Consider the following 22,203-nt stretch of genomic DNA (forward strand, 5'->3'; position numbering starts at 1 on the left):
GTAAAAACTAAGTTCTGTGACATATTTTCTAAATCATCCTGCGCGTACGAAGCACTTGAGGGGTCCCTGCAGCCTCAGAGCAGACACAGAAGAAGAGCCCAGTCGCTCAGTACAAAAATACTTCATGCAAATATGATGCTTGTATGACACATACAAAATATCCAATCCAGAATGGGTAATTTGTAGATCCAATGTCTTCATAAATCTGGAGTCTGTGCACCTGACAGGACTGCCCACACACTGAGGCATTCTGACCACCGTGATCATTTTAATAGGCTTCTCTGAACATGTGTCAAGCTAGGGACTCTTAATTAGCATGATAAATTGGAGCTGTTTTGATTAAGTTGAGACTCATCATCTCAATTTGGATGTTTGACCCATCGCTGGTATCCCCACTGAGGCGTTAGCAAGCTTACTTGTTATCTAGCGGAAACATAAAGCAGCCGCCTGCTTCCTTGATGTGGCTGAGATACCACTTTGTCTCTGCTGTTGTGTTTTGGGTCTGTTTCTCACACTCCCCAAAATCAAACTATCCCTAAAGTTTCTCCAGCTCCAGGTTGAATTCTAAGCTTCTCTTTTTATCGAAGGTTTTGCAGAAGAGCCGTCTCGAGTCACTCAACAGCTTTTGTAATACAAAGCCTTTTTTTTTTTTTTTTTTTTAGCAATTCAAGCTATGTTTGGAGATCTGCGAGATAAAGTGACTGCCCTCATTAAAATTACCAGTGACCCTCTTTTAGCTGCTGATTCGAGCCAAAGTTCAGTTTTAATCCCTTTAGATCTCTGTGCTGCCAGTGACAGCGTCGAAAATGCAGTTTTAATTGACTGGTTAAAATCCTGGGCAGGCATCATTAACAAACCATCTAATTAGCTTTGGGCATACCTCTCTCACAAAACATTGTCGTACATAAAATAAACCTCAACAAAGGCTTGTTTTAGGATAAAGCCTACACTCTTTTCCAATTATACATAGATAGACCCCTCTTTTAAGTAAAAAAACCTGTTTTCCATTCCTCTCCTTCTTCATCTGTGTCCCTCTCTTTCCTTCTGCATATCTGTCTTCCTCCATTATCTGTCTTTGTCTCCGCCCCGCTCTCCTGCTCTCTTTCCCCCCAACCGGTCAAAGCAGACGTCCGCCCCATTGAGCCTGGATGTGCTGGACATTCCTGACCGTTAAAAGGAAGGTTTTCGTCGCCGCTGTTGCAGGATGTGCTGGCTCATGGAGAATTGTTGGGTGTAGATTCATTGAAGGAGTGAGGTACTGGACCTGCTTTACTTCTAAAGTGTCATGAGATCACTTTTGTTGTGATTTGGCGTCGTACAAATAAAATTGACTTGACCTGACTTTTCTACCTTCGCGATGCAAAACACTTAAAATGCAGTCTACCATTTTTGCTCTCCAAATATCATTGATTGATGTAGTCTCAATCAGTAACTCAGTTATTTCATCGTCAACATGAACCAACCCCCCAGTCATCATCTATTTACCTCCACGTCCACAAGTAGGCTGCCTGCCATATCAAAAGGTGTCGACATTGAAAAATGATGTCAACACTAGAGTTAAGGCGGTGCACAGTAAACAGGACAACGTTGTGTCTGTGTTAGGTTGAACGTAGTACCACTGACTATTACATTGTAAACGCTCCACTGGTCGTGGCGGTGGAGGTGCAGTAGGAGTCTGCTTCCTCCTGTCTATGCCCCGATTATGGCTGATAATGCTCATTTAATGGGATCATAATATCCAAATCCAGCGCGCAAGCTCAGATCCTCCAGCAATATCCCTGGCTGCTCCAAAGTGGAAAAGGTAAAATTACTGGAATTTTGCCATCAGAACACTTTGCAACAGTCAATCACTTTGATGTAACCTGCCTGAGGAGCTCAGAAAAGCTGAGTCAGCACTATAAATCCCATCCCCAAACAGAGATCTACTCCCTTGTCACTTTTTGAAATGTCAATATGGAATGAGTCATTTTTATATCCAACCTCTTGCTACCCCCTTTGTTTATGTGTGGCGTCATTATTACAACCACAGCAACAATGACATTTTACAAAATATTGCCTATTACATTATGCCATTTTCATCAAGTTTCAATCTTCTATCTCTCCTCTAAGACTGTGCGTTACATATATAAATTGCCTGTTTTTTCAGACTTTGGCAGGTCTGTACGTGGACAATATTCAGTTCTCAAAAGTAAAACAAGCCTGTCATGAGTTTTAGATTTGTGTATAAAGGTGAGGAAAAGGCCACTTTAAAAAATGGCTTGGCTAGGTAAAGCGAAAATAAATTTAAAAACTTGTAGTTTTTCTACAAACATGCCAAGTGTGATGTTGACCTTTGAAAGTATTGCTGCCATCTTGCGGGTGTGTAAACTTAATCATCCGCTCCAAATACTCCACTTGCCGTCATGGGATTTACTATATGTTCTGTGATTTGAATGACTGTTGGAATAAAAGAACAGTTGATACAGACATCACTTCCCCTGTCTTTGCCATAATAGAATTCTATATATAGTCGACTTCATTGTGCCTAGCATGCAGTGTCTCCTGTCAGTGTGCCGGATGGATGCTTGCTGCTGGGAGCCTTGTACATCAACATGATATCACCAGAGTTGAGGGCCTGAAACGTGGACGCCACTTAATTTCTGTTTCTATTCATATAATTCCCTTGACTGAAGGAGTGGGCAAACATTAGCGATGCACTAAGAAGTAGCGAAAGTTCCTTCAAGGCAGAAGCAACAGTTTCATCGTCATTGCCATACTTATTGTATTGGATGGAGAGTTTAAACTTGAGAGCATGAGAGCGTAGTGATCGCACTTAACAGCCTGAATACAAGGAAAAGGACTTAAGCTGGAGCTCCAGAAATCTCTGCAGGCAGCAGTTTTCAAGTGAAAGGGAAGAGTTTTGAGGAAAACGTGAAAAAATCGGACTGAAAATAAAGAAATTATGTCTCCAATTAAAGACACAGTGCTTTTGCATAAAGATGGCGCGTCCGCCGTAGTTTTATCTGAAGAAAGTGTCACTGAAGAATGACTCAACGGTGCCATTTAACCACGCAGAGAAAATAGTGTCCCACTCACGTTGACAGATTCATGGCCGGCATATTTGACTCGGACCCGCGGCTCCTGAACCACATCCAGGTTTGTCCCAGTCACTGTCAGGGTGGTGTGTCCGCTGTTTGGAAGGAAGGAACATGTTTATTTACTCTGAAACACAAATTAGTGGTCAACCACACACTCTTAGCTTCAGGTAGGCTGGAATACAAATGCCTTTTCACCATGATTTAATTAGTAACGACCACACAGAGGTCAACCTTGGTGACGTGCAAAGCAGCATTTTCCAGAAAAACTGCATTAATGCAGTTTTGAGGAGGTATAGCTGGCATGACATCCTGCTCTTTGTTATTGGGCAAAAGAGCCAGATCAAACAGGGAACCAGCTGGCTGCTATTTTTTATTCATACATGACTGTGAGGCTGGCATAGCATGAATACAGGTGCTGCTTGTTTACATATCTGAGCTAGGTGAGATTCAAATAAACAGCACTCTCTAATCTTTTGCATAACCTGTGCGACTGTAGCGTGAGCTCAAAATACAGTAGTTTAAGTCTGGAATTAGGGAGTTGAGAGAGGGAGACAAAGATTGGGGAAATACAGGAGAGAATTCACACACACACACACAAAAATTGCCAATGTAGTCAGCCTGTCAGAGTGCCAATCCTTCTCTCCTCACACTTCAAAGGCTACCTAAGCTTGTAGAGCCACATAGTGGGACTGCACATTCATGATGAGGGCTCTTGATTGCAGCTCCACAAAGCTCCTCCTGTCACTTGGCTGAGGGCCAGAGTGTCTCTCTGAAGTCTTATCTGTAGAGACATAGTGCTGGGTAATCCCACCTGAACCCAAATTAAGTGCCATCTTTTATTCAGCGGAAAACAGGAATCGCACCTTTCGATGTTTATGCAGCAAACTCGGTTTCCTTGTAAGAAGTAGCATCGCTCAAATTCATGCAAAACACAGGAATAGTGTTTTAATTGTATTAGTCACATTGTTGTGATCACAGATTAGATGTCATCGTTTTTTTAGAGCCCTGTTATCACCACCAACCACAACATCTCCGTTCTGTGTGTGTGTGTGTGTGTGTGTGTGTCCCTCCCTCTCCCTCCCTCTCTCTCTCTCTCTCTAACCCTGACTGCTGGCTAACTCACATACTGCTTGGCACTGCAGTAAGCTGTACTAGGCAGACGGCCACATCTAGGCATGAGGGGCTTTTCTTTGTTTGTTTTTATAGTATTAGATTTGTATTATAAAGTATAATATACAACTGTAAATGCAAGAAATCTGACTCGATTAACTCAACAACTGTTCATTTGATTGATATTAAACTTGGTGTGTGTATCGCCGAGGCCTCAATCAACTGCAGTATTTTTGAGTACTTATACTGTGGGCCCTGAAGTGGACCTCTTTCACATGTTTGCTGTTCGTCAGATTGTATTCAGTACTTTGGGACATTTAATTCAGGGACTGTTTTCACCTTAATGCAGTATTGGATGGGTTGGGACATGAACGTAGCACCTTCTGTACCTTAACAGTGATCTAAGTGCTTATTCACCCATTCACACTTGCATTCTAAAGGATGGGGAAGTCTGCCGTGCGAAAGGCTAACCTGTTCAAAGGTCTTTTTCCACAATTCTACCTCTGGAGCCATGCCACACTAAAGGAGCAGTGTGTAGGATTCAGAGCTTCTGGCAGGAACTCAATATAATATTCATAACAACTTTATATTCATCACTCTATAATCACCTGAAAAATAATCATTGCATTTTTGTGAGTCCCTAATACACCACAGAAAGTAAGTCACCCTCACAGAGCCCGGATTGGATAACAAGCAGCTGTTGTGTTTTAGTTTGCTCCTGCTCCTTATTGTTTCTGTCATATTTTAACTTTTTATATATTTATGCTGTTCCGCCTATAAATAAGCTAGTAGTACGAAGTGAGCAAGACTGCCCTTTTCTTGGTGGTTTTACTTTTTAATTTAACATTTATTGCTGAATGCCTTTGTGCAGCCTCTCCTCTGTCTTATTGTTTACAGCAGGGACCAGCTGATTGCTGTCGCTGGCTAGCATGATGACCACAACAATGGACAACCCTGCAGGATTTATGAAGGACACACAGAGGATGTGGATGTGGAAGAAAGGGATGAGAATGGAGGGCAGGATGACAGTAAAAGAAACATTGATTTCCATCTCTACCATGGTTGATGAAGGTAAGGGAACTGTGGCTATGTAGAGGTGAGCTGCTACCTCTCTCTTATTGAGAAGAAGGGTGAACTATCTACTTCCATGTTGATTGAGGTTGACACATAGGTTTTAAGTTAGGAAGGGCTGGACCTTTAAGACAATGAAGGTGGAATTACCTTGTGAAAATCCTAACTCAATGTCAAGAGAAGCTCAAGCTCCTGTTCTGAAGCCTCCGATCAACCCCAGGGCCCATTTCAAATCATCTTATTTCATCATATTTGCATGTTTCCCTCACTAAAAAGTAAACTTAAGAACTCAGCATGGGCATGCTTGTCAAACATAAACTTCTTGCAATTTGCCTATGAGCAGTTCTTGCAAACATTGAGAAAATGGCTCCTCCAGACTTGCATGTTTGTGCGAGATAAAGCCGCTTCTCCAACAATTCCATGTTAATTCAAAGGGCTGCAGGGAATGAACCTGCATCCACATCTGGCTGCCATTTGTAGTATTGTTTAAAGTTACCTTGTAATGCTCCATAGAGGTTCGATGCGCTGAACTGTGGGGTCCTCTATGTACTCAAAGGCCAGACTGCCAGGTACCTTGGCCCGGTCGACACTCAGACTGACTTGCACTGGTCCTGCTCCCGTCACAGACGGAGCAGAGAAGCAGACAATCTCTGACATGGTCCTCCTGGTGGGAGAATGAAAAAGAGGGATTTATTCCTTCCTTGATTGTGACTGCCCACTTGCTGCAGCAGTGGCAAATCCCTGGCTTCGCACAGTTATGAACCATGTACATGTGGGAGAGGTTTATTATATTCTGTCCCATCTCTTCCTTGTTACTGACACATTAGGGATGGAACACTGTAATTAGAAGGTGCTCTAGCTAATGTCTCCTCGCCTCACTCGACTGACTCATACCACGTGAGGCTTTCTGAACTTGAAATAGATATCTATAAATACACAGAGAATAATACCTTTGGCTGTGGGTTTCATCGCCTCCTGCTAAATCATTATTAAAACTTCTCATTTTATTTTACAGAAACTTAATTGTATCTTAAGTGTGCTTCTTTAAATAGAGGGATCTCAATCCATTTTTTTAATGGCAGAATCCAATCATTTTTTGACACATGCTTTCCTCTCAATGTTGTTCCTCACCTATTATCATCTGTCACTTGGTCATGTATGACAATATAACAGCTAGACACACGATAACATGAGTAAACTTATCGTAAACTCACCTGTACAGCTCACAGGTTTGGTTCCCAAAGTACACATTAACGGTGCTGCCAGCACCCAGGTTCTCTCCAACAATGGTGACCTTGGTGCCCCCAGACTCAGGACCTCTACCTGGAGTCAGTGCCAGCATTGAAGGGGTCTGTCAAGCACAAAAATAAAATGTTTTTTTTTTTTTATGCAACACTGGTCAACCATAGAATATGTAATTCATTCTCTGAATCTAAGTTTAAGAGAATCTAAGTAGTCTTGTTCAACTGGCTTTGAGTCCGTAAAAGACGTGCTATGAACACTGTCAGCTGTTACAAAGTTAGACGAAAAGCCTGCACACGTGTCAAGGGTTAAGGGTAATAAGGCGCATATTCTTTTCATTAGAGATAAAACGATGCTCACGGTGAACAAAGAAGCAGAAGAACTTTGATTAATTGTGTTTTAACATCTAAAAAGGGGAGACCCACGTCGCTCTACACAATCAAACATATCCTTCAGGTCTCTTCGCAGACTGAACACAAACATCATTTTTTTGTGCCTTTTTTTCTTCCCGATGGTACATTGCCAGTTTCAGCGTTCCTGGTTGTTGCTTCACCCTCGCCGACAACCACGTCCAGCCACATCTTTGCCAGTGGTGGACAGGAGCGTCCCCAGGATAATGTGGCATGTAGGAATATCTTGATTTCCTCCCCCCAGTGCCCCTCCCTTCCAAACAGGCCAACCACAGGATGCGCTGGTACAGCAACCAGGATGCATCTGGTTGACTACCCACAAACACGGCCAAATGTGTCTGTACAGACGCACACCCAAGCCGGAGGTGGACCAGTGGGCCCTGTGTTGGTAGGCAACACAGAGGACTGTTGCGCTCCGCTTACATCAAATTATTATATGTTATCTTTCACCTGCAAACACTCATTCAATTGATATGAAAATGTGTTTCAGTTTCAAAATTACCACAAAGGAGTAGAGCTGGGAGGACTGAGCGCGTAGCTCTGGTCTGCATTCGCCGACACAAAGCATAACAGGACCCGGTGCACTTCCTCTGGGAGCGGCAACCATCTCACAAACAATCCTGGCAGTAATAAAAAAAGACACAAATACATGCACATGAACATAAGCATGCACACACACACAGAGGAGTCCCTGCCCTGAATCGCTCCCGGCTGGTGTGATTGAGGCAGACTTTCATAGAAGTTGCAGGTCAATGTAGAAGGCCATCTTTCTTTCTAATAGAAAACCTATAATGGCAATATAACTCAAATGATATACCGCACCCCCACCCAACCCCATCTCCAGCGCAATTGCCACCCACCGTTACCTGCAGTTGTCATGACAACATACAGGTTTCTTCAATAAATCAGTATTGCTTGTCAGGTCAATAAGATAAAGTGTGTCATGAATAAGTCATTATAGCAAGTGACCCCATGCTGAAATTAATGGGTGGAACAGCTGTAATGTCATGTTTTAAAGTGCTATGTGAGCCAAATGGATGACCCTGCTGAATGAACTGGTCCGTGCTACAAACCACTGCTTTCTCTGCTACAGTAAAGACAATGAATGGTCCCTGCCCAACCCTTCCATTCATACATCACAAGAGTTTTCCAATTTTCTGTTGGCATGTGCTTTTATTTTTTTTGTTAGGGTTTTTGTTGGGGGTTTTTTTTCACAAGGATATAAATAAAATCCCAGCAGCCTGAGCCCAATCGCATTACATGGCTGTGTGAGAAACACATGGCTAACAGATTGTCCCTCCAGTCAGCGACATGCGGTGCATTTCAATTACAGCTGTGCCGACAGCCTCACAATGACAACGACACAAGGGCTGTCTCTTCCTTTGGCTCTTACTGCACTAGAGCAATGCAAAGCCCCCCCCGCCCCCACCCTCATACCACAATCCAACCTGATGGGGCATGACTAGACTCCCTGACTCACAGAGGAAAATACTGTAAAGTCAGAAAGAGAGAAGGCTTTTTGTGTGCATTTGCATCCGTATGCCTCTGTACAGCGCAGCATGGACCCATGTGCTTCTGGGTGGGAAGGCGAGGGACGCTTCTCTTACTGTTCCGCAGTGATGTATCCCTCCTCCTGTGGGATGCACTGCACTCCTGCCACCTTCACGTTACTCTCCAGCTCAGTGAAGGACAGACCAAGGTTCAGGCCCTGGATGGTGACCAATGTGCCCCCCTCGAGGGGTCCAGCGACTGGACTGACCTACATTAGAGAGACAAGAATGTGACAATAAGATTTAGAGAGATGACTTGTGCCTTTCAATTAAATTAGGTTTTAAGATGTCAGATTTGCCCACCGCCATGTGACTCAGCTTCATGTCTGACCGTTTCTTCACTAAAACTGTAAATTATGAAGCCAGTGTTTCCAGAATATCCCTCAAAGGTTTGCTTCCAAAATCACGTCATTAGTCACAGTTAAAGAGGGACGTCATGTGATTTAAATGTCTTCTTTCCAGGGCACAGCATTTGTACCAACTGCCAGCCAAATGCTGGTAAATTATGTAAGTAGATTAGCTTCACTCATCACACTCAAAAATAGAAATACCAGAGTGTACTTACAAATTGTTGCAAAGGCTTGTTGCCTTTTGAAAGACAATTTTGGGCCCTTCAGTGAGTACTTAAAAAAAATTAAACACTTTGTCTGTCAGAAAGTGAACTTTTGGCCTTTTTACGGACCGATATTGTTTTTTTTGAAGTAACCTTTGCAAAAGTCTACCTGTAACCTGCCCCGGTCTGCTCCTGTACCTGCACCTTTGAGTGCAATCCATCCAATCCTAGTTTTTGATTTAGTGCTTCTGTATGCTGAACGCTGATACTGTAGTACAACCTGATGACTGCTACATCTGCTCGAATACATTTTCATCTGAAAAATATTTCCGTCTACTCCTTTTAGCAACATTTCAAAGTTAATTTCTGTTCACACCAACACAACTGAAGATGATTTCACAAAACCGGTCACGTATGATGGGCAGGGGCATACAAGAGCGAACAGTGCGCCGCTACTCCGTGGTTGGTTGCTGAACTGGAGAAACTACCAGAGGAAAAACGTATATAATAAAATAAGAAATTTCTTTGCCGGTGGAAGTCCAAAGAGAATGAGGCAATGACAAACAGACTGGGACTCTTTGTAAAGCAAACACGGTATGTCAGACTGGTGCAAGGAGTATAATCCATTGTCAGAGGAGGAAGCCATGTAATGTTTTGTATAACGTTTTGGCTTTGGACACCTTGTGAGTGGTCACATCCCTTCAGAATCATCAGAGTTATCATTGTCACCTGTCCAGGCCCTGAGTTTCCAAACTGAAACAAGGTCACGCTGCAGCGGGTTAAAAGAGTCCCAAGTGAGTGGGTTGAAAACATTGATTGTAACAGAGTGTTTTTTTATATGTAGATGCAGTAAAAGTAATGCTTTTTAAAATGGAAACAGTTTAGTTTAATTGCATTGTCTTTGTATTTCTCTGTAATCTTTAATCACGTTGGTGTGGAATAAAAACAAAACAAAACAACAACATATTTTCGAGGCACATTCTAATAAGACTGAAACGCATTATGATTCAAAATGAACTTAAATAAATGATTCAGTGACGAACAAAGCCGAGAGAATTGCATTCACTGTTCCCTCCATTGTACAATAAACCATCCCAGCTGGAAACTGTTGGACCTGCAGAGCAGAACAGAAGCAATGTCGGAGCAAGATCCTCTCCACTCCTGAGCCGTACTCGCTAGTCAATTCATTCTTCTGCAGCTCCTTCAGAAACACTAATAATGTGGCTGGGACATCAAAGGCTCACGGCTCTTTGAAGTGGGAGAGCCTTGCATCTCTGAGCCTGACCCACTGTGCCTCATTCAAGAGAATGAACAGGAGTTTGTGACATAAAGGATCCATCACCGTTCCCTAAACAGGCTGAATTTGTTCAGCTGTCACATACTTGAACTTCAGCCATCAGCCATCACGGAATAAAGTATGAGTCTCTGGTAAAAGGCACTCGTTGTTGATGATATTTATAGATATCCAGTTGTAACCCATAAGGCTTGTTGGCCTCCTGTATTGTTACACCAAGAGGTAAGAGTAGATCAACAGTTGAAGAAAGAGACTTAACCTAAAAATCCACCCCTGCTGATTTTTATTCCAACATCGAGTCTTTTTCACAGAGGCCTAGAAGTGAATTTCTTTGGTGGCTACAACTTAAAGCTATATTGCATCATATTTTCATATGAATATCCCTTGCCTTCGAGCCTTCTCCAAACAAGTTCTCACATTGATCATTAAGCTCATTGGAGCCAAAAATCTTGTTGCATCAAAAAAATTGCACGGCCACATTCCAAACAAGTTCTCCAACATTTAACAGCCAAAAAGGTCGTGTGACATAACGTAGCTGACAGCATGCTCACCTTAAGTCATTCACGTCACATGGAAACCCTGTGCCTGAATGGGTGTCTAGACGCCACAACACACTGATGATGTTCCCAAAATATGAGGTGCTGCCGGTTCCCGACTATAACTGTGTTCTGTTTGATGAGCTGCAGTAACAAGCACTTAAAGTGTGACAGAAGTATTTAGAGAATCATAACCGCGGTGACAAGGCTGACTGACTGAGTGGGTGATGGGGCAGCAACCCAGGAAAAAAAGAGCAGACCTCAGTAATGCGTGGGTTGGTACACTTGACATTCCTGGCTGAGAGGTCAAGCCAGCGGCTGGCGTAGGGGGAGATGGGAGGGCAGTGCTGTTTCATGGTGCATCTGCCCTCGCTGCTGCACCAACCGCACTGGAACTTCCTCTCCGCACGCAGGCACATGCCACAGCTGTCACGCTGGGCGCTGCATTTGTAGAGGTGCACTGTGGGATAACAGAGAGGACATCTGGTCAGCTGTTAAAAAACAAAAAAGATATGTATCACAGGATAGGCTGCAAAAAAAAACCAAATTTGGAGCAGCTGCTATAACTTGATAAACCAGATTAAATCAGTTAACAACCAGTCAAGACAAAGTCGGTATTTACAGGCATCTCCAAATATAACTCACATGTGAACTCATTAAAATTAATCAAAAACATGTTTATATCATTTCCCTCTTGAAGTTTTACCAAAAAAGCTAAAATAATCTAATAAACCTTTTCTTTGAAGTCTGCCTCGTATCCTCCCTCCTGTGAGTAGCCTAGATGTATGCACACATGAGTGACATACCGAAATCATGAGGAGATTTGTTAAAGGTCCCACGAAATGAAAAATACATTCTCCCAGTTTTAATCATGTGTCCCTGTGGTGGTATTTATTTTATCTCCTGACATACGCTGAATGTATGTGAAAACTTGATAAGCAGGTATTTTTTAACACCAAATGCCCTGCCAACGTTTGCTGACTTATCCTGCATTCTGGGGTGTGTATGAGTTTTGCTCTTAAAAAAAAAAAAAAGCTTCTCCAGGTATTGTCCCTCCCCCATTCATCACTCATGTGCATCATTGTGAAAGAAGTGGTCGATGAGCAGTTGATGAAGCATTTCAGCCGTTGCAGAATAACTTGTTTCTGATTTGGGAGGTCATAGAAAAGCAGTGTGAATGTCCTAAAGTCTGAGGGGACACACTATGACATGATTTACATTCGGAGTTTATTAGCAGAGACCAAAGGTTTAGCCGGTTTAGCTTAAGCCTCACGCACACGCCTGATCGTGCAGGGGTTGTTATGCACGTTCAGTGCTAGTAGCAAACGTAAATGCAGGTCAAAATCCACGTCAAGTCCCGCCTTCTGTTGGTGTTTCTATAAGTAAATGTACGGAGTCCACTGGCGCGCTGATTTCCATTTCACAGGGTCACTGACCGTAACCTTGACTACATGCTGCAGTTGTATTTAATGGGCACCCTGATGACTCCTGAAAAAAACACCTATTTCATGTTGATGGAGAGAAAACAAGGAGCAGCCATGACACTGCACCTGAGCCAGTATGAAGATTCACCCTTCACCCCTCTGACACACAAGTGATTGGGTGCTTTTTGATATAACTCCCTGGTATTGTGAACTTTATCTCAAAGCTCTTTGGGAGCCTTGAAGTGCTCTCTATGACCCATCTATCCCGCGTGGACTGAGTGCTTTACACTTCTCTATGCTGGCAGTGATGGATGGCAGAGGCACCTTTAATCTTCTCGGGATTGTCAATGATGAAATTGCCGTTCCATACGATGGAGAGCTCCACTGCCAGGTCACTGATCTTCACACCCTCATACATGTACTGAAAAGCAGAAAAAAAGGGAGTGAGTATGTGGAAAGTGGATGCATGGAGATAGAAAGTCAAAAAGGATACAGTTGAAAATGAAAGTGCAGCAGAGAGACAAGGCTTTTAACAATCTGTCATTTCTGCCATGGTTGTCTGCTCCCTTTCCTCTCTGACATGTAGGGACACAAACCCCCGGACGGAGAGGCCGATCTTCCACATCTGAAGAAAATACTCAGTGTCACAGAGTAGCGGCGTGTGCTTTGCATGGAAATTTGGATTTTGATTTGCAAAACCCTCAAGAAATCTCTGGGTTTCATCTCAAATTTTCTGTTTTGGAACAACAAATTTAAAGTCCCTGAACACCTAGATGTTAGGCTGACAATACCCAGTTTACAAGACAAGGTCAGACTGAAGTCATTGTAAATGCATTTATCAGGTTTCCATTTTCACTTTAGCCCTACAGCAATTTCCCTTTCCTCCTCATCCTTTGCTTTCCTTTCCTCCCCTGTCACTCCTTCCTTCTCTCTCATGCGTTGCCCTTTTCCTCACCATTTTCACTCTACCTTTCCTCCGCTCTCTCCTCAGTATGCTCAACACCTCAGGCGGTGCTCACTTATGCACCCTATGTACCTTGCCTACACAGCATCCAAGCTGTCTGCCTCATTTGACAGCTGTGAGACTCCCACTGGGAGTGTTTTAGGTCATACCGAGCTGTTCTGGCACTGCACGCTGGTGCTGTTGAAGCGCAGGGCCGTGACACGGTGGCTGACACCCTGCACGTGCACCACGCACTCATAGCCACGCTGGCCCGACTGCGGCTGAGGAAGATTTCTGGCCCTCAGGGTGATGGGCCGGACCTCGCCGGCCGGAATAAGAATTTCCCCCGAGCGAAGGAGCTGAGGACAGTCCTGTGAAAAGAAAATATGCACATAGAAGCTTGATATTATTCTGCAAGAAAACACTTTCCATTGTCCATGCTGTTATTATCCCCCATTCATAATTTATAAGGCGGTATTTACATAACTTTATTCATCTCTGCAGGAGAAGTAGTTATCTCTGTGCCTATCAACATATCTATCTAGCTGTCTGTCATAATCTATATTAATACACTGGCACTGTTATATAAACATGAAGGACAAATGTAGCACAAGGGATTAAAGGGGCAAATAAATCTCTAATCCAAATATAATGCATTCATATGCTCCATGTTACACTTGTTTTAAATATTGCACCACACATCTGAGCCTACAGGACCACGCTTTTCTTACTCTGTCAATATGCAGCAAGTTTATTGAAATTTTGTTTGTCCTAAATATTTACAGGAATGGTCTTGTGACACATTTTCTGTGCAGCTTATTCATACACCTCTTAACTGACACAATCCTTTTCCCTGCCACGTTACAAACTGCAGATATCAGTTTAAAATATCTTCATTTTGTTTTTGCGTAGATCTGTTTAAAGTATTTTATAGCATAAAACATTAGTGTCATATCTGTAGTTGCCCGAAGTTAATCTAACCTGTTGTTCAGTGTGATTTGGTATCACATTCACAGTGAATTACTCTGCATTTTAATAGAGATTATTGCTTTAAAGCAAAGGTGTCAAATGTAGCTATTTCTGCTAAATGATGCTCTTGCAGCGCTGCACGCTCTCTGTACTGGATGTACCTCCGAAGCGTTGACTCTGCCCTCCTGGAACGAACAGCTGCTCGGGTCATGGGTGCACAGGTTGCGATATTTACACCAGTGGCAGCGAAAGGTGCTGTTTACACAGGAAAGACACCTGCGGGAAAAAAATAGACACGTCCATACATACAGCACACTAAACCCTCAAAATGAAATAATAAAACCTAATGTATAAAACTGTTTGTGTACAGTGAATGCTCTGCAGTTCCCTCATTATTTTCTACATCTTTCTCTCTGGGGTAAAGAGGATTGAAAAAAGAAGGATTATAGCGTTCTGCTGAAATTGTCTGTCTGCTCCATAGAATCTGATGTCCCCAGTTTCAATGCAGCTTTTCTCTTTTAGGTTTTAATAAATGACCCAAGAGCTTTGGACAATAAATACAATGTTAATGCCACATAGTGCTATGTGAAAAAATATATTTAAAAAAAAATCAGTGGCTCCATTTGCAGTAGCTCAGTGGCTCCTGCTCGTTTCTTCGTGAAATGACAGATTGTTGCTCTCTTTTGCATTTATTCACATTCCTTCTTGTTTGATAGCTGTACTTTTTTAAAGTCATTCCTTTGGATTTTTTTTTTTTTTTTTGCAAAAGTGAAAACTGCAGATTTGATCAGGCGCATTTCGCAACACTTTGTCTCAGATTCATTTGACACAGTCGTCGCTCAGCTGTGGATTAAAGTTGTGCTGAATGAACCGTGCTGGACGGGATTTAATCACATTTTGGGCAACAGACAGGGAGGTGATGATAACACAACTTTGAGATGTGAACTGAGAGGCAAAGAGATGAGAGAACAGAGATAAGTGATGCACAGCTGTTGATATACCAAACAAAGCAATTGGAACAATGCTGGGGGGGGGGGGGGGGCAGTGTATAATAGAGGTGAACCAGGAGGAAACTATAAAATCACACTGCATGCTGTTCCCTTACTGTGGCTTATAACATGCTGCAAATGCCAATAAATGTAGTGCAGCACCTTTACATTTTCATTTTAATTAGCTGCCCCAGGCCGTGTGAATGTAAAGATCTCTGCTTCTATGTACAAAATGTGAGTGAGAGAGGAATAAGAAATGTTTGATATGGGCTATTAATGGATCTGGACGACCAGGGTGCTGCAAACGCGGGATAATTAATTATGAAGGGGGATGTGGTGGTGGTAGAGGGAGAGGTGCTGGGTTAGGAGTGTGTTGGTCTGAAATATTAATCATAGGAGGTCACGGGGTCACGCTGCAGCTAATGAAATCTGTACTGGTGTGGGACAGATGTGATTAGCGCCCAACTGTTCTCCCTAACGGTCTAATATGGTTACATTACGGTATTTATGTCACAGTCCAACAAATGACTGCAGCTAGTTCCCTGCACTTTAACGATGAATCCTTCCATCATCAAGTGCACCCTCCGATTGTATTTTCAACAATCCAGCTTTTGTGTGGTTTGGTGTTTTCATAGTTGTATAGTTGAAGATGGATTAAGTCCAAATCATAAACATATATATGAGTATGTATGGGGTTTTTTTTTTTTGGGGGGGGGGGGGGTTGTTTTCGCAGGGCTCTGTGCAATTTCATCATTGCTTTTGTCTTTTTGACCTTTGTGCTGTACTTTGGCTAAAATGATTATGTTGTCCGGGGAGCACAATGGGCTTATATATGATTCTCAATGTATCAGTGAGTGTATGAGAACTACATTGTAGATGTGAGTCTCATAAAGGCAGAACATCAGTCTTATCAACTTGTTTGTACACAGCAAAATATGGATAGCTAGAATTATAGCACGACAACGCCGGTATATGATAACCTATCATTGGGATCACAGTCTGATTTGATAGACTGAAAAGACACCCTGAGAGCAAAACTACACATGCATCTGAATTGAAGACATCATGACCCATCAACCAACACACTAACACAAAAACACACACACACACACACACACACACAGGCCTCAGCGCCCACCCAACATTATCTAAGTGTACCAGTTGAGAAATGTTATATGAAATAAATACAGTAGGCATTAGCATAATGGCTCAAAGTCACTGATAATCTTCGGTGCCCAGCCTGAAAGATTAGAGTAGCAGGTAAAACATGAGCGATTTTGCAAAATTCCCGTTTAAATTACATTCTTTTACCTTCCCTCAAGGCTCCAGAGCAGGGCTGCAACATCTCTCAGCTGAAAACAAATGCATTATCTGACGGGCACCTCAGGACAGAACTGAGTTCAAAATTTGGACTCTGGGTCCAATTTAGGGTTTCTTGCTTGACTGCTGGCCGACAGCAATGAACTCTGTCATGAACACCAGAGACTTACTGGATAGCTTCCAATGTGAATATGAATAGCTACATCAAAAAACTGAAATTTTTTTTAATGAAAACTGCCCTGTGGTTGAGCTGTATTTAAAGCTGCAGGCAATAAGCCAACAAACTGCCAGTTTAAGTAAAGTTAACAAACAGGCCAAACGCATCATGTTGATTTAGATGAAAGCTGACAGCTAAATTGAAGGTTATCTAACAGCCTGATCTTTGGTGGGGCTCTGAGCATCAGTACATCATTGTCCTGAATTAAGTTGTCTATTCTCTACTGAACAAATCGAAGGTGTGGAGAGAGGGAGGGAGGGAGGAAGGGTTGGTGGAAGCTGAACTCACATTTGATGTGTGCTGCAGTTGTAGAACTTCACCTCTGTGCTGGCCACCATTTTACCTGTTTCCTTTGAGTTCAGGCGAAGCTCTACACCTGCCCAGTCTGAGGGAGAGGGGACAAAGAGTCAGCATGGGAAACAGCACAAAAAGGATGTGAGAGAAAGAGGGGTGGGGGGGGGGGACAAAAATGATGGAGAATGAAAACAATGAGCCATAAGTAGAGGTCAAAATGAGAAACAAAATGTTAATACTTTTATCTCGCTACTATAAAGAGCCACCTGCTGTCTATGCTCCTGCGAGGACACATTGCTGTTGTGTTAAAACCCTCAAAAACTTCAACTGGGGGATTATGTTATAGACTCGGAGCAAATTCTACCTCAGTATTTATCAAAACTCTTTGGATAAACAAAAACTTGCGTGGTGTTCATTGTGAGGAAGGCTGTTCATGTTGGCGTCTGTAATAGTGATATTTGGGAAGACAACAACGGCAACCTTCAAGCTTTACTGACTATTTACTGTATTTTTTTATGTGTTTGCTTTTTATTGCACTGTGACCGTACAGGAAAAGTATTTGTTATCATTCTGCTGTAGGAGAAGAAACACTCCAGGAATGTTTATATTTCTGTACGCCAATCATGACGATGGTGAGCGGTGCTAAGCCCAGGTTGCAGGGACGGTTGGGTGAACCACATTCTATTTAGGAAACTTGTGTATATATTATATATCAGAGTGTATTATTGTTTTTAGTCGTGAGGCGGTAGAGCTGCAGGTGTAGACGTATCTAAGCTCACCTTGTCCCTCTGGTATCTGAGGGACCTCCTTCCCAGCAGGGGACAGACACATAACCCTGTTCCCGTTGACGTGGCCCTCCACTTCCGCTCGATTCCCAAAGGAACAGGTGATTCCAGCAGAAAGGTCTGGGACATTATTCACCTCTAGCAGAAGCTAAAAAAAAGTGAATGAATGAAATCTGTGTGCTTTAATTGAACATTTATTGTGCTCTGACCTTTTTTTTACTGACTTGGCATGTTGTTGCACTAAGTATTTGTGCCAGCTCTTGCTGGAATGTAGTCTTGGCCCTCCCATTGGGATCACTATCAATATTGTCACCATCAAAAATACGTCAATAAACGTCATGTTATCAGTTCTGTCTCTTTCCCTAAATGGGTTTTACCAATACTTCTTACCTATCAGGATGCATTTTAATCCGATCACAACAGAGATAAAGTCAAACAAGGCTGCTGCCGTACAAACTGAAGGGGATCAAGAAACAGAAACAATGTCATATAGTTTGGTTTCTTAGTCTGCTGCTTTTTGTAGCTGTAAATATAAATTTCTAATTGATTACTATGCTGATTATCAAATATCTCATACCATAAACCCTCCCCTCCCTGTGTCCCCTGGCTCTGCCATAAGGGGAACCCCAGAAATTCAGGACCTCATTTGATGCTTTAAAAAAAAATCTGCACAACAACCAGCAAGCTCTAAATAATATAAGCAAATAATGAAGAAATCATTTGGAATACAAAACACAATAAAAGCTAATTTGTAAAGATAAAAAGAATTGTATAACATGTTTGTATGCAAGAGAGGAGTTGGGAGGCAGATGCATGGATGTAGCTGGGTGAGTATTTTCCCGCAATTCCAATCTGCTTCCACTCTAACTTGCATAAAGACCACTAAGCATCTCCTGACTCCAGCTCCGTGTTCAGTAGGATGTTATGAGGGTGATTAGGACAATATCATAGTCACTTATTCCACGTATCCCTCAAAAATATCCAAATACTCCTCTAAAATAGGGATCCTGCTTTATTTTACTCCTTCTCGCTCTTGGCTACTGTACATTTTTTTAAAAGGTAATCAACCTTTTAGCAGATCAATGTCGCCCCCCCCCCCCCCGAACATCTGTTTAAGCAAAACAAAAAAAGCAAAACAAAAAAAACCTTGTGGGTGCTCTACAGGGACCATCTGACTTCACCTCAAACAAAGCGAATCTTCTCTCCCAGCCTTGCACTTCCGCTGCATGTGGCCATAAAAGTCTACTCATGGTGATTGCTCATAAACGTTGGTATTGTGAGTGGAGTGACAGCAGAGTGATTGGTGGAGTGATAAGCAGACTCACGGGGACACTATGTGCTGATACAGCAATGCTGTCCGGGTGCGTGATAACCTTCACGCAGCGGTCGATGTCTGTGGCGAAACGGAAGGTCTCATCCGCCCTCTGACACCGATCCCTCCTTGAGCACCTTCGGAACAGAACAAACTCAATCAAATAAAACACAGGAAGATCTTGTTGGAAGTGATTATTTTTGTACAACGTGCAGTAGTCGATGTCAAGGTGACATCTATCCTCTTCCTTCATCAAGTGATGAAACCAAAATAGAAAGTTTTCAGTGATATTGATTGACATAAATACCCAAGGCTGAAAATTGCTAAGAAGAATAAGCTACTGAGCAGACAAGTGAAAGTAAGATCCAGTAAGATGAGAGAAGGAAAAGGAGCAGCACAGCTGGACTTGTGGCACGAGAGAGAGACATATCTGTATCAATATACTGTATATATGTATATATACTGTATATATGTGTGTGTGTGTGTGTGTATTGTATATATACTGTATATACTCTCTATGTATATAATATACATACACACGTATAAACATATATCATTGATGTGTCCAGTTTTAAAAGTTGTGTGTGAGCCTGGTTTGGATGTTTTAGGACTGATAGTAAATCCTTTGATAGAAGCATTATAGGAGTTGTGTCTCAGCAGGTTTTGATAGGCTGGCTGTGCTTAAACAAAACCGCTGCCTTAGAAAGAATGAGAGTCAGCTCCGCCGTGGAATCTTAATAGCAAAGTAGGAGAGGATTTTCGGCCATACATCATCATCTCTAGAACGCGCTCGCTGAGGGCAGACTACTTCATGCACGCTCAGATAGTGCTGAGGGGGTGGCACCTCTTGAGAGAGCACTGAGGACTCTGCGGTAATTACAAAATAATATGAAGACAGAATGGAAATATGGTGACAGCTGTTGCTGGCTCGGCTCCTTGAGACCGATCAGAGGATAGACAGTCACCTTCTGATACTGCTCATCAACCCCATTACAAATGAACCCCTCTTATTTAGCCTGTTTTTATTCACCCAATTTGTTCCCTTTCCCTTCCCAAACAACCTTCACCCACCACACACACACCGATATGGGTTTTGCATCTGTGCAAAAGCTCGTTGTTGTTGGCGGAGTGTTACCCTGCAGACGGGCAATTGTGCACCTTTCAGTTCACTTTGCACTTTTTCTTAGTTCACCTCTCAGTGCACCTCTGATCTCCCGAGGACCAATACTGTACTTTTGAGGGCAGAAACTCAACTGAAAGGCACACAGATGTCTTTGAAAACCATGAAACCAAGCAACAAGCATATGTTGTGTTTAAGGTACACACCTGTACCTCTAATATTTTTGAATCATGATCGAGGTGATACCACAAATGTACCAAATACCAGCTAGCATCAACTGTAAACAGCGTGTAGAGTCTAATGGAGCCAGTGCCATGCCAGTACCATGCCAGTGCTACTGCGGTAGAAAAGCGGCTCTGTTGAGCCGTGCCAGGGGTAGGAATCGTGATAATCATTCAGAGGAAAGACAAACCCTAATCTGGATTTAATAGACAGAAAAAACAAAATAGCCTCATTCTGCAGTGTTTGGGATCATGACTCACTTTGGGTTACTTCAGGGAACAGCAGCCTATCTATTCACTGATAAGTGCAAGACGTTCATTTAAATAAACTGCGTAATGGGATACACAGGCAAAGTCAGCACTCAGGGAAAAAAAGAAAAAAAAACATAACAGTTTAATGAGGTAATTTAGATTAAAACAAAACATTATTTTTTTTTCTTCACAGTTCACTGGTGATTTAACAACACTGAAAGCTGCAATTTAAATGATGCTGATCATCACCAAGATATTGCCTGCTGAAATGCAGACGTCATGATGAAACCGGGGTAAATCCCTGGCTGAGGTCAACTTCAAACACAGCGGTCTGATTCAGTAACACTGGGTTTTAATCTCCTGAATCCCCTTTGCTCCATATCAAGGTATTATGCAAGCTAACCTGGGGGTCACATAATTAAGATGGGAGGGATAAGCTCGCTCTGTCAGGTCTGAAATAGTCCCTGGGTATGTAGAGGTGCGGTTGGGAGCCCCGCTGTGACTGCCTGGCTAATCCCTCCCTTCTCCATTAACACCAGTCATCCTATCATCTGACAGACAATAAAAAGCGGTGGGCATACGGCGCCTGCTGTTCAAAAACCGCACTATTTAAGAGGCATCACACTGTCCGGCTCCCGCATCCTGCCTCTCTGTTTATCCCTCCAGCTGCTGATAATGGTGAACTCCAGGGATCACAATACTGAGTCAGTCGTATTTAACTGCACCAAATCACATGACCTCATGCTTACCCATATTCACTGCGTGTTTGGTAAACAGAAATGTAATTTTAAATCCCTTGGATATGGAATGTGAATGTTTGACAGGGAGAAAGCACTCACATGTTGTACAGGACACACCAGCCACAGTGGGGGTCACCAGAGCTCAGGCATTCTGCACATGTACCGTACTGCTCGCAAGCCTCCACGGGGACCTGGGCCACCTGCGCCACACACACACACACACACACACACACACACACATTACCGGGTGTTGAAAACAAAGTGGAAAAGAACAGGAAGATTCACAGGTTTAAATGATCAACAGCAGAGAGAGCACAGAAGGCTAGGAGGTCATTCCAACAACACTTGTGATTGTACATGCCCACGATTGGGATCTTGAGTGGACTTAAAATGAAATGCAGATCGTTCACATTTCCTCCTCCACAAATAGATATCAGTGAATATGAATGACACAGCTCGTGAACCTCTCACTTCAATCAGCCGATTGAAAATGAAGTGGCTTTTTGATACATGCAAGGGGGAAAACAATGGAGGTTTTTTGTAAGCACAATGTCTGAAGAGGTTGTTCACCCAATGTGAAATCTGACTCTTTGGAAAATAATAGGGTTCACTATTTGTATGTAGCAAGAAGGTTCAGAGTTGGAGCCCCGGCTGGAGCACAGGGTCTCTCTGTGTGAGTCTCCATGTTCTCCCTGTTCCTGTGTGGGTTCTCTCTGGTACTCCAGCTTCCTCCCACAGTCCAAAGACATCAAGAGGGGACGAGGCTGATTGATA

General features: G+C 42.8%; 1 protein-coding gene across 2 annotated transcripts in view; it reads right to left on the minus strand.

The window, feature by feature from the left end:
* LOC147268454 (plexin-A2-like) overlaps positions 1–22,203 on the minus strand; it is an 85,494-nt gene that overhangs the window by 20,671 nt on the left and 42,620 nt on the right. For both annotated transcript variants that reach the window (XR_015112152.1, XM_086200039.1), the window contains exons 5-17: positions 21,529–21,629; positions 19,110–19,233; positions 17,779–17,932; positions 16,994–17,090; positions 14,341–14,455; positions 13,381–13,581; positions 12,592–12,688; positions 11,104–11,303; positions 8,518–8,669; positions 7,413–7,530; positions 6,473–6,609; positions 5,755–5,922; positions 3,076–3,169 (exon numbers count right to left, since the gene is read on the minus strand). Coding sequence is in view for 1 of the 2 variants with exons in the window: in XM_086200039.1 (XP_086056165.1) it covers positions 3,076–3,169; positions 5,755–5,922; positions 6,473–6,609; positions 7,413–7,530; positions 8,518–8,669; positions 11,104–11,303; positions 12,592–12,688; positions 13,381–13,581; positions 14,341–14,455; positions 16,994–17,090; positions 17,779–17,932; positions 19,110–19,233; positions 21,529–21,629 (1,758 nt within the window). In the remaining variant the exon portion in view is untranslated. The remainder of the gene's footprint in view (positions 1–3,075; positions 3,170–5,754; positions 5,923–6,472; positions 6,610–7,412; positions 7,531–8,517; positions 8,670–11,103; positions 11,304–12,591; positions 12,689–13,380; positions 13,582–14,340; positions 14,456–16,993; positions 17,091–17,778; positions 17,933–19,109; positions 19,234–21,528; positions 21,630–22,203) is intronic.

This window comes from Aulostomus chinensis, chromosome 3, assembly GCF_037954235.1.
Source record: "Aulostomus chinensis isolate RoL2024-O1b breed Wild chromosome 3, RoL_Achi_v1.0, whole genome shotgun sequence".
NCBI classification, from domain to species: Eukaryota; Metazoa; Chordata; class Actinopteri; order Syngnathiformes; family Aulostomidae; genus Aulostomus; species Aulostomus chinensis.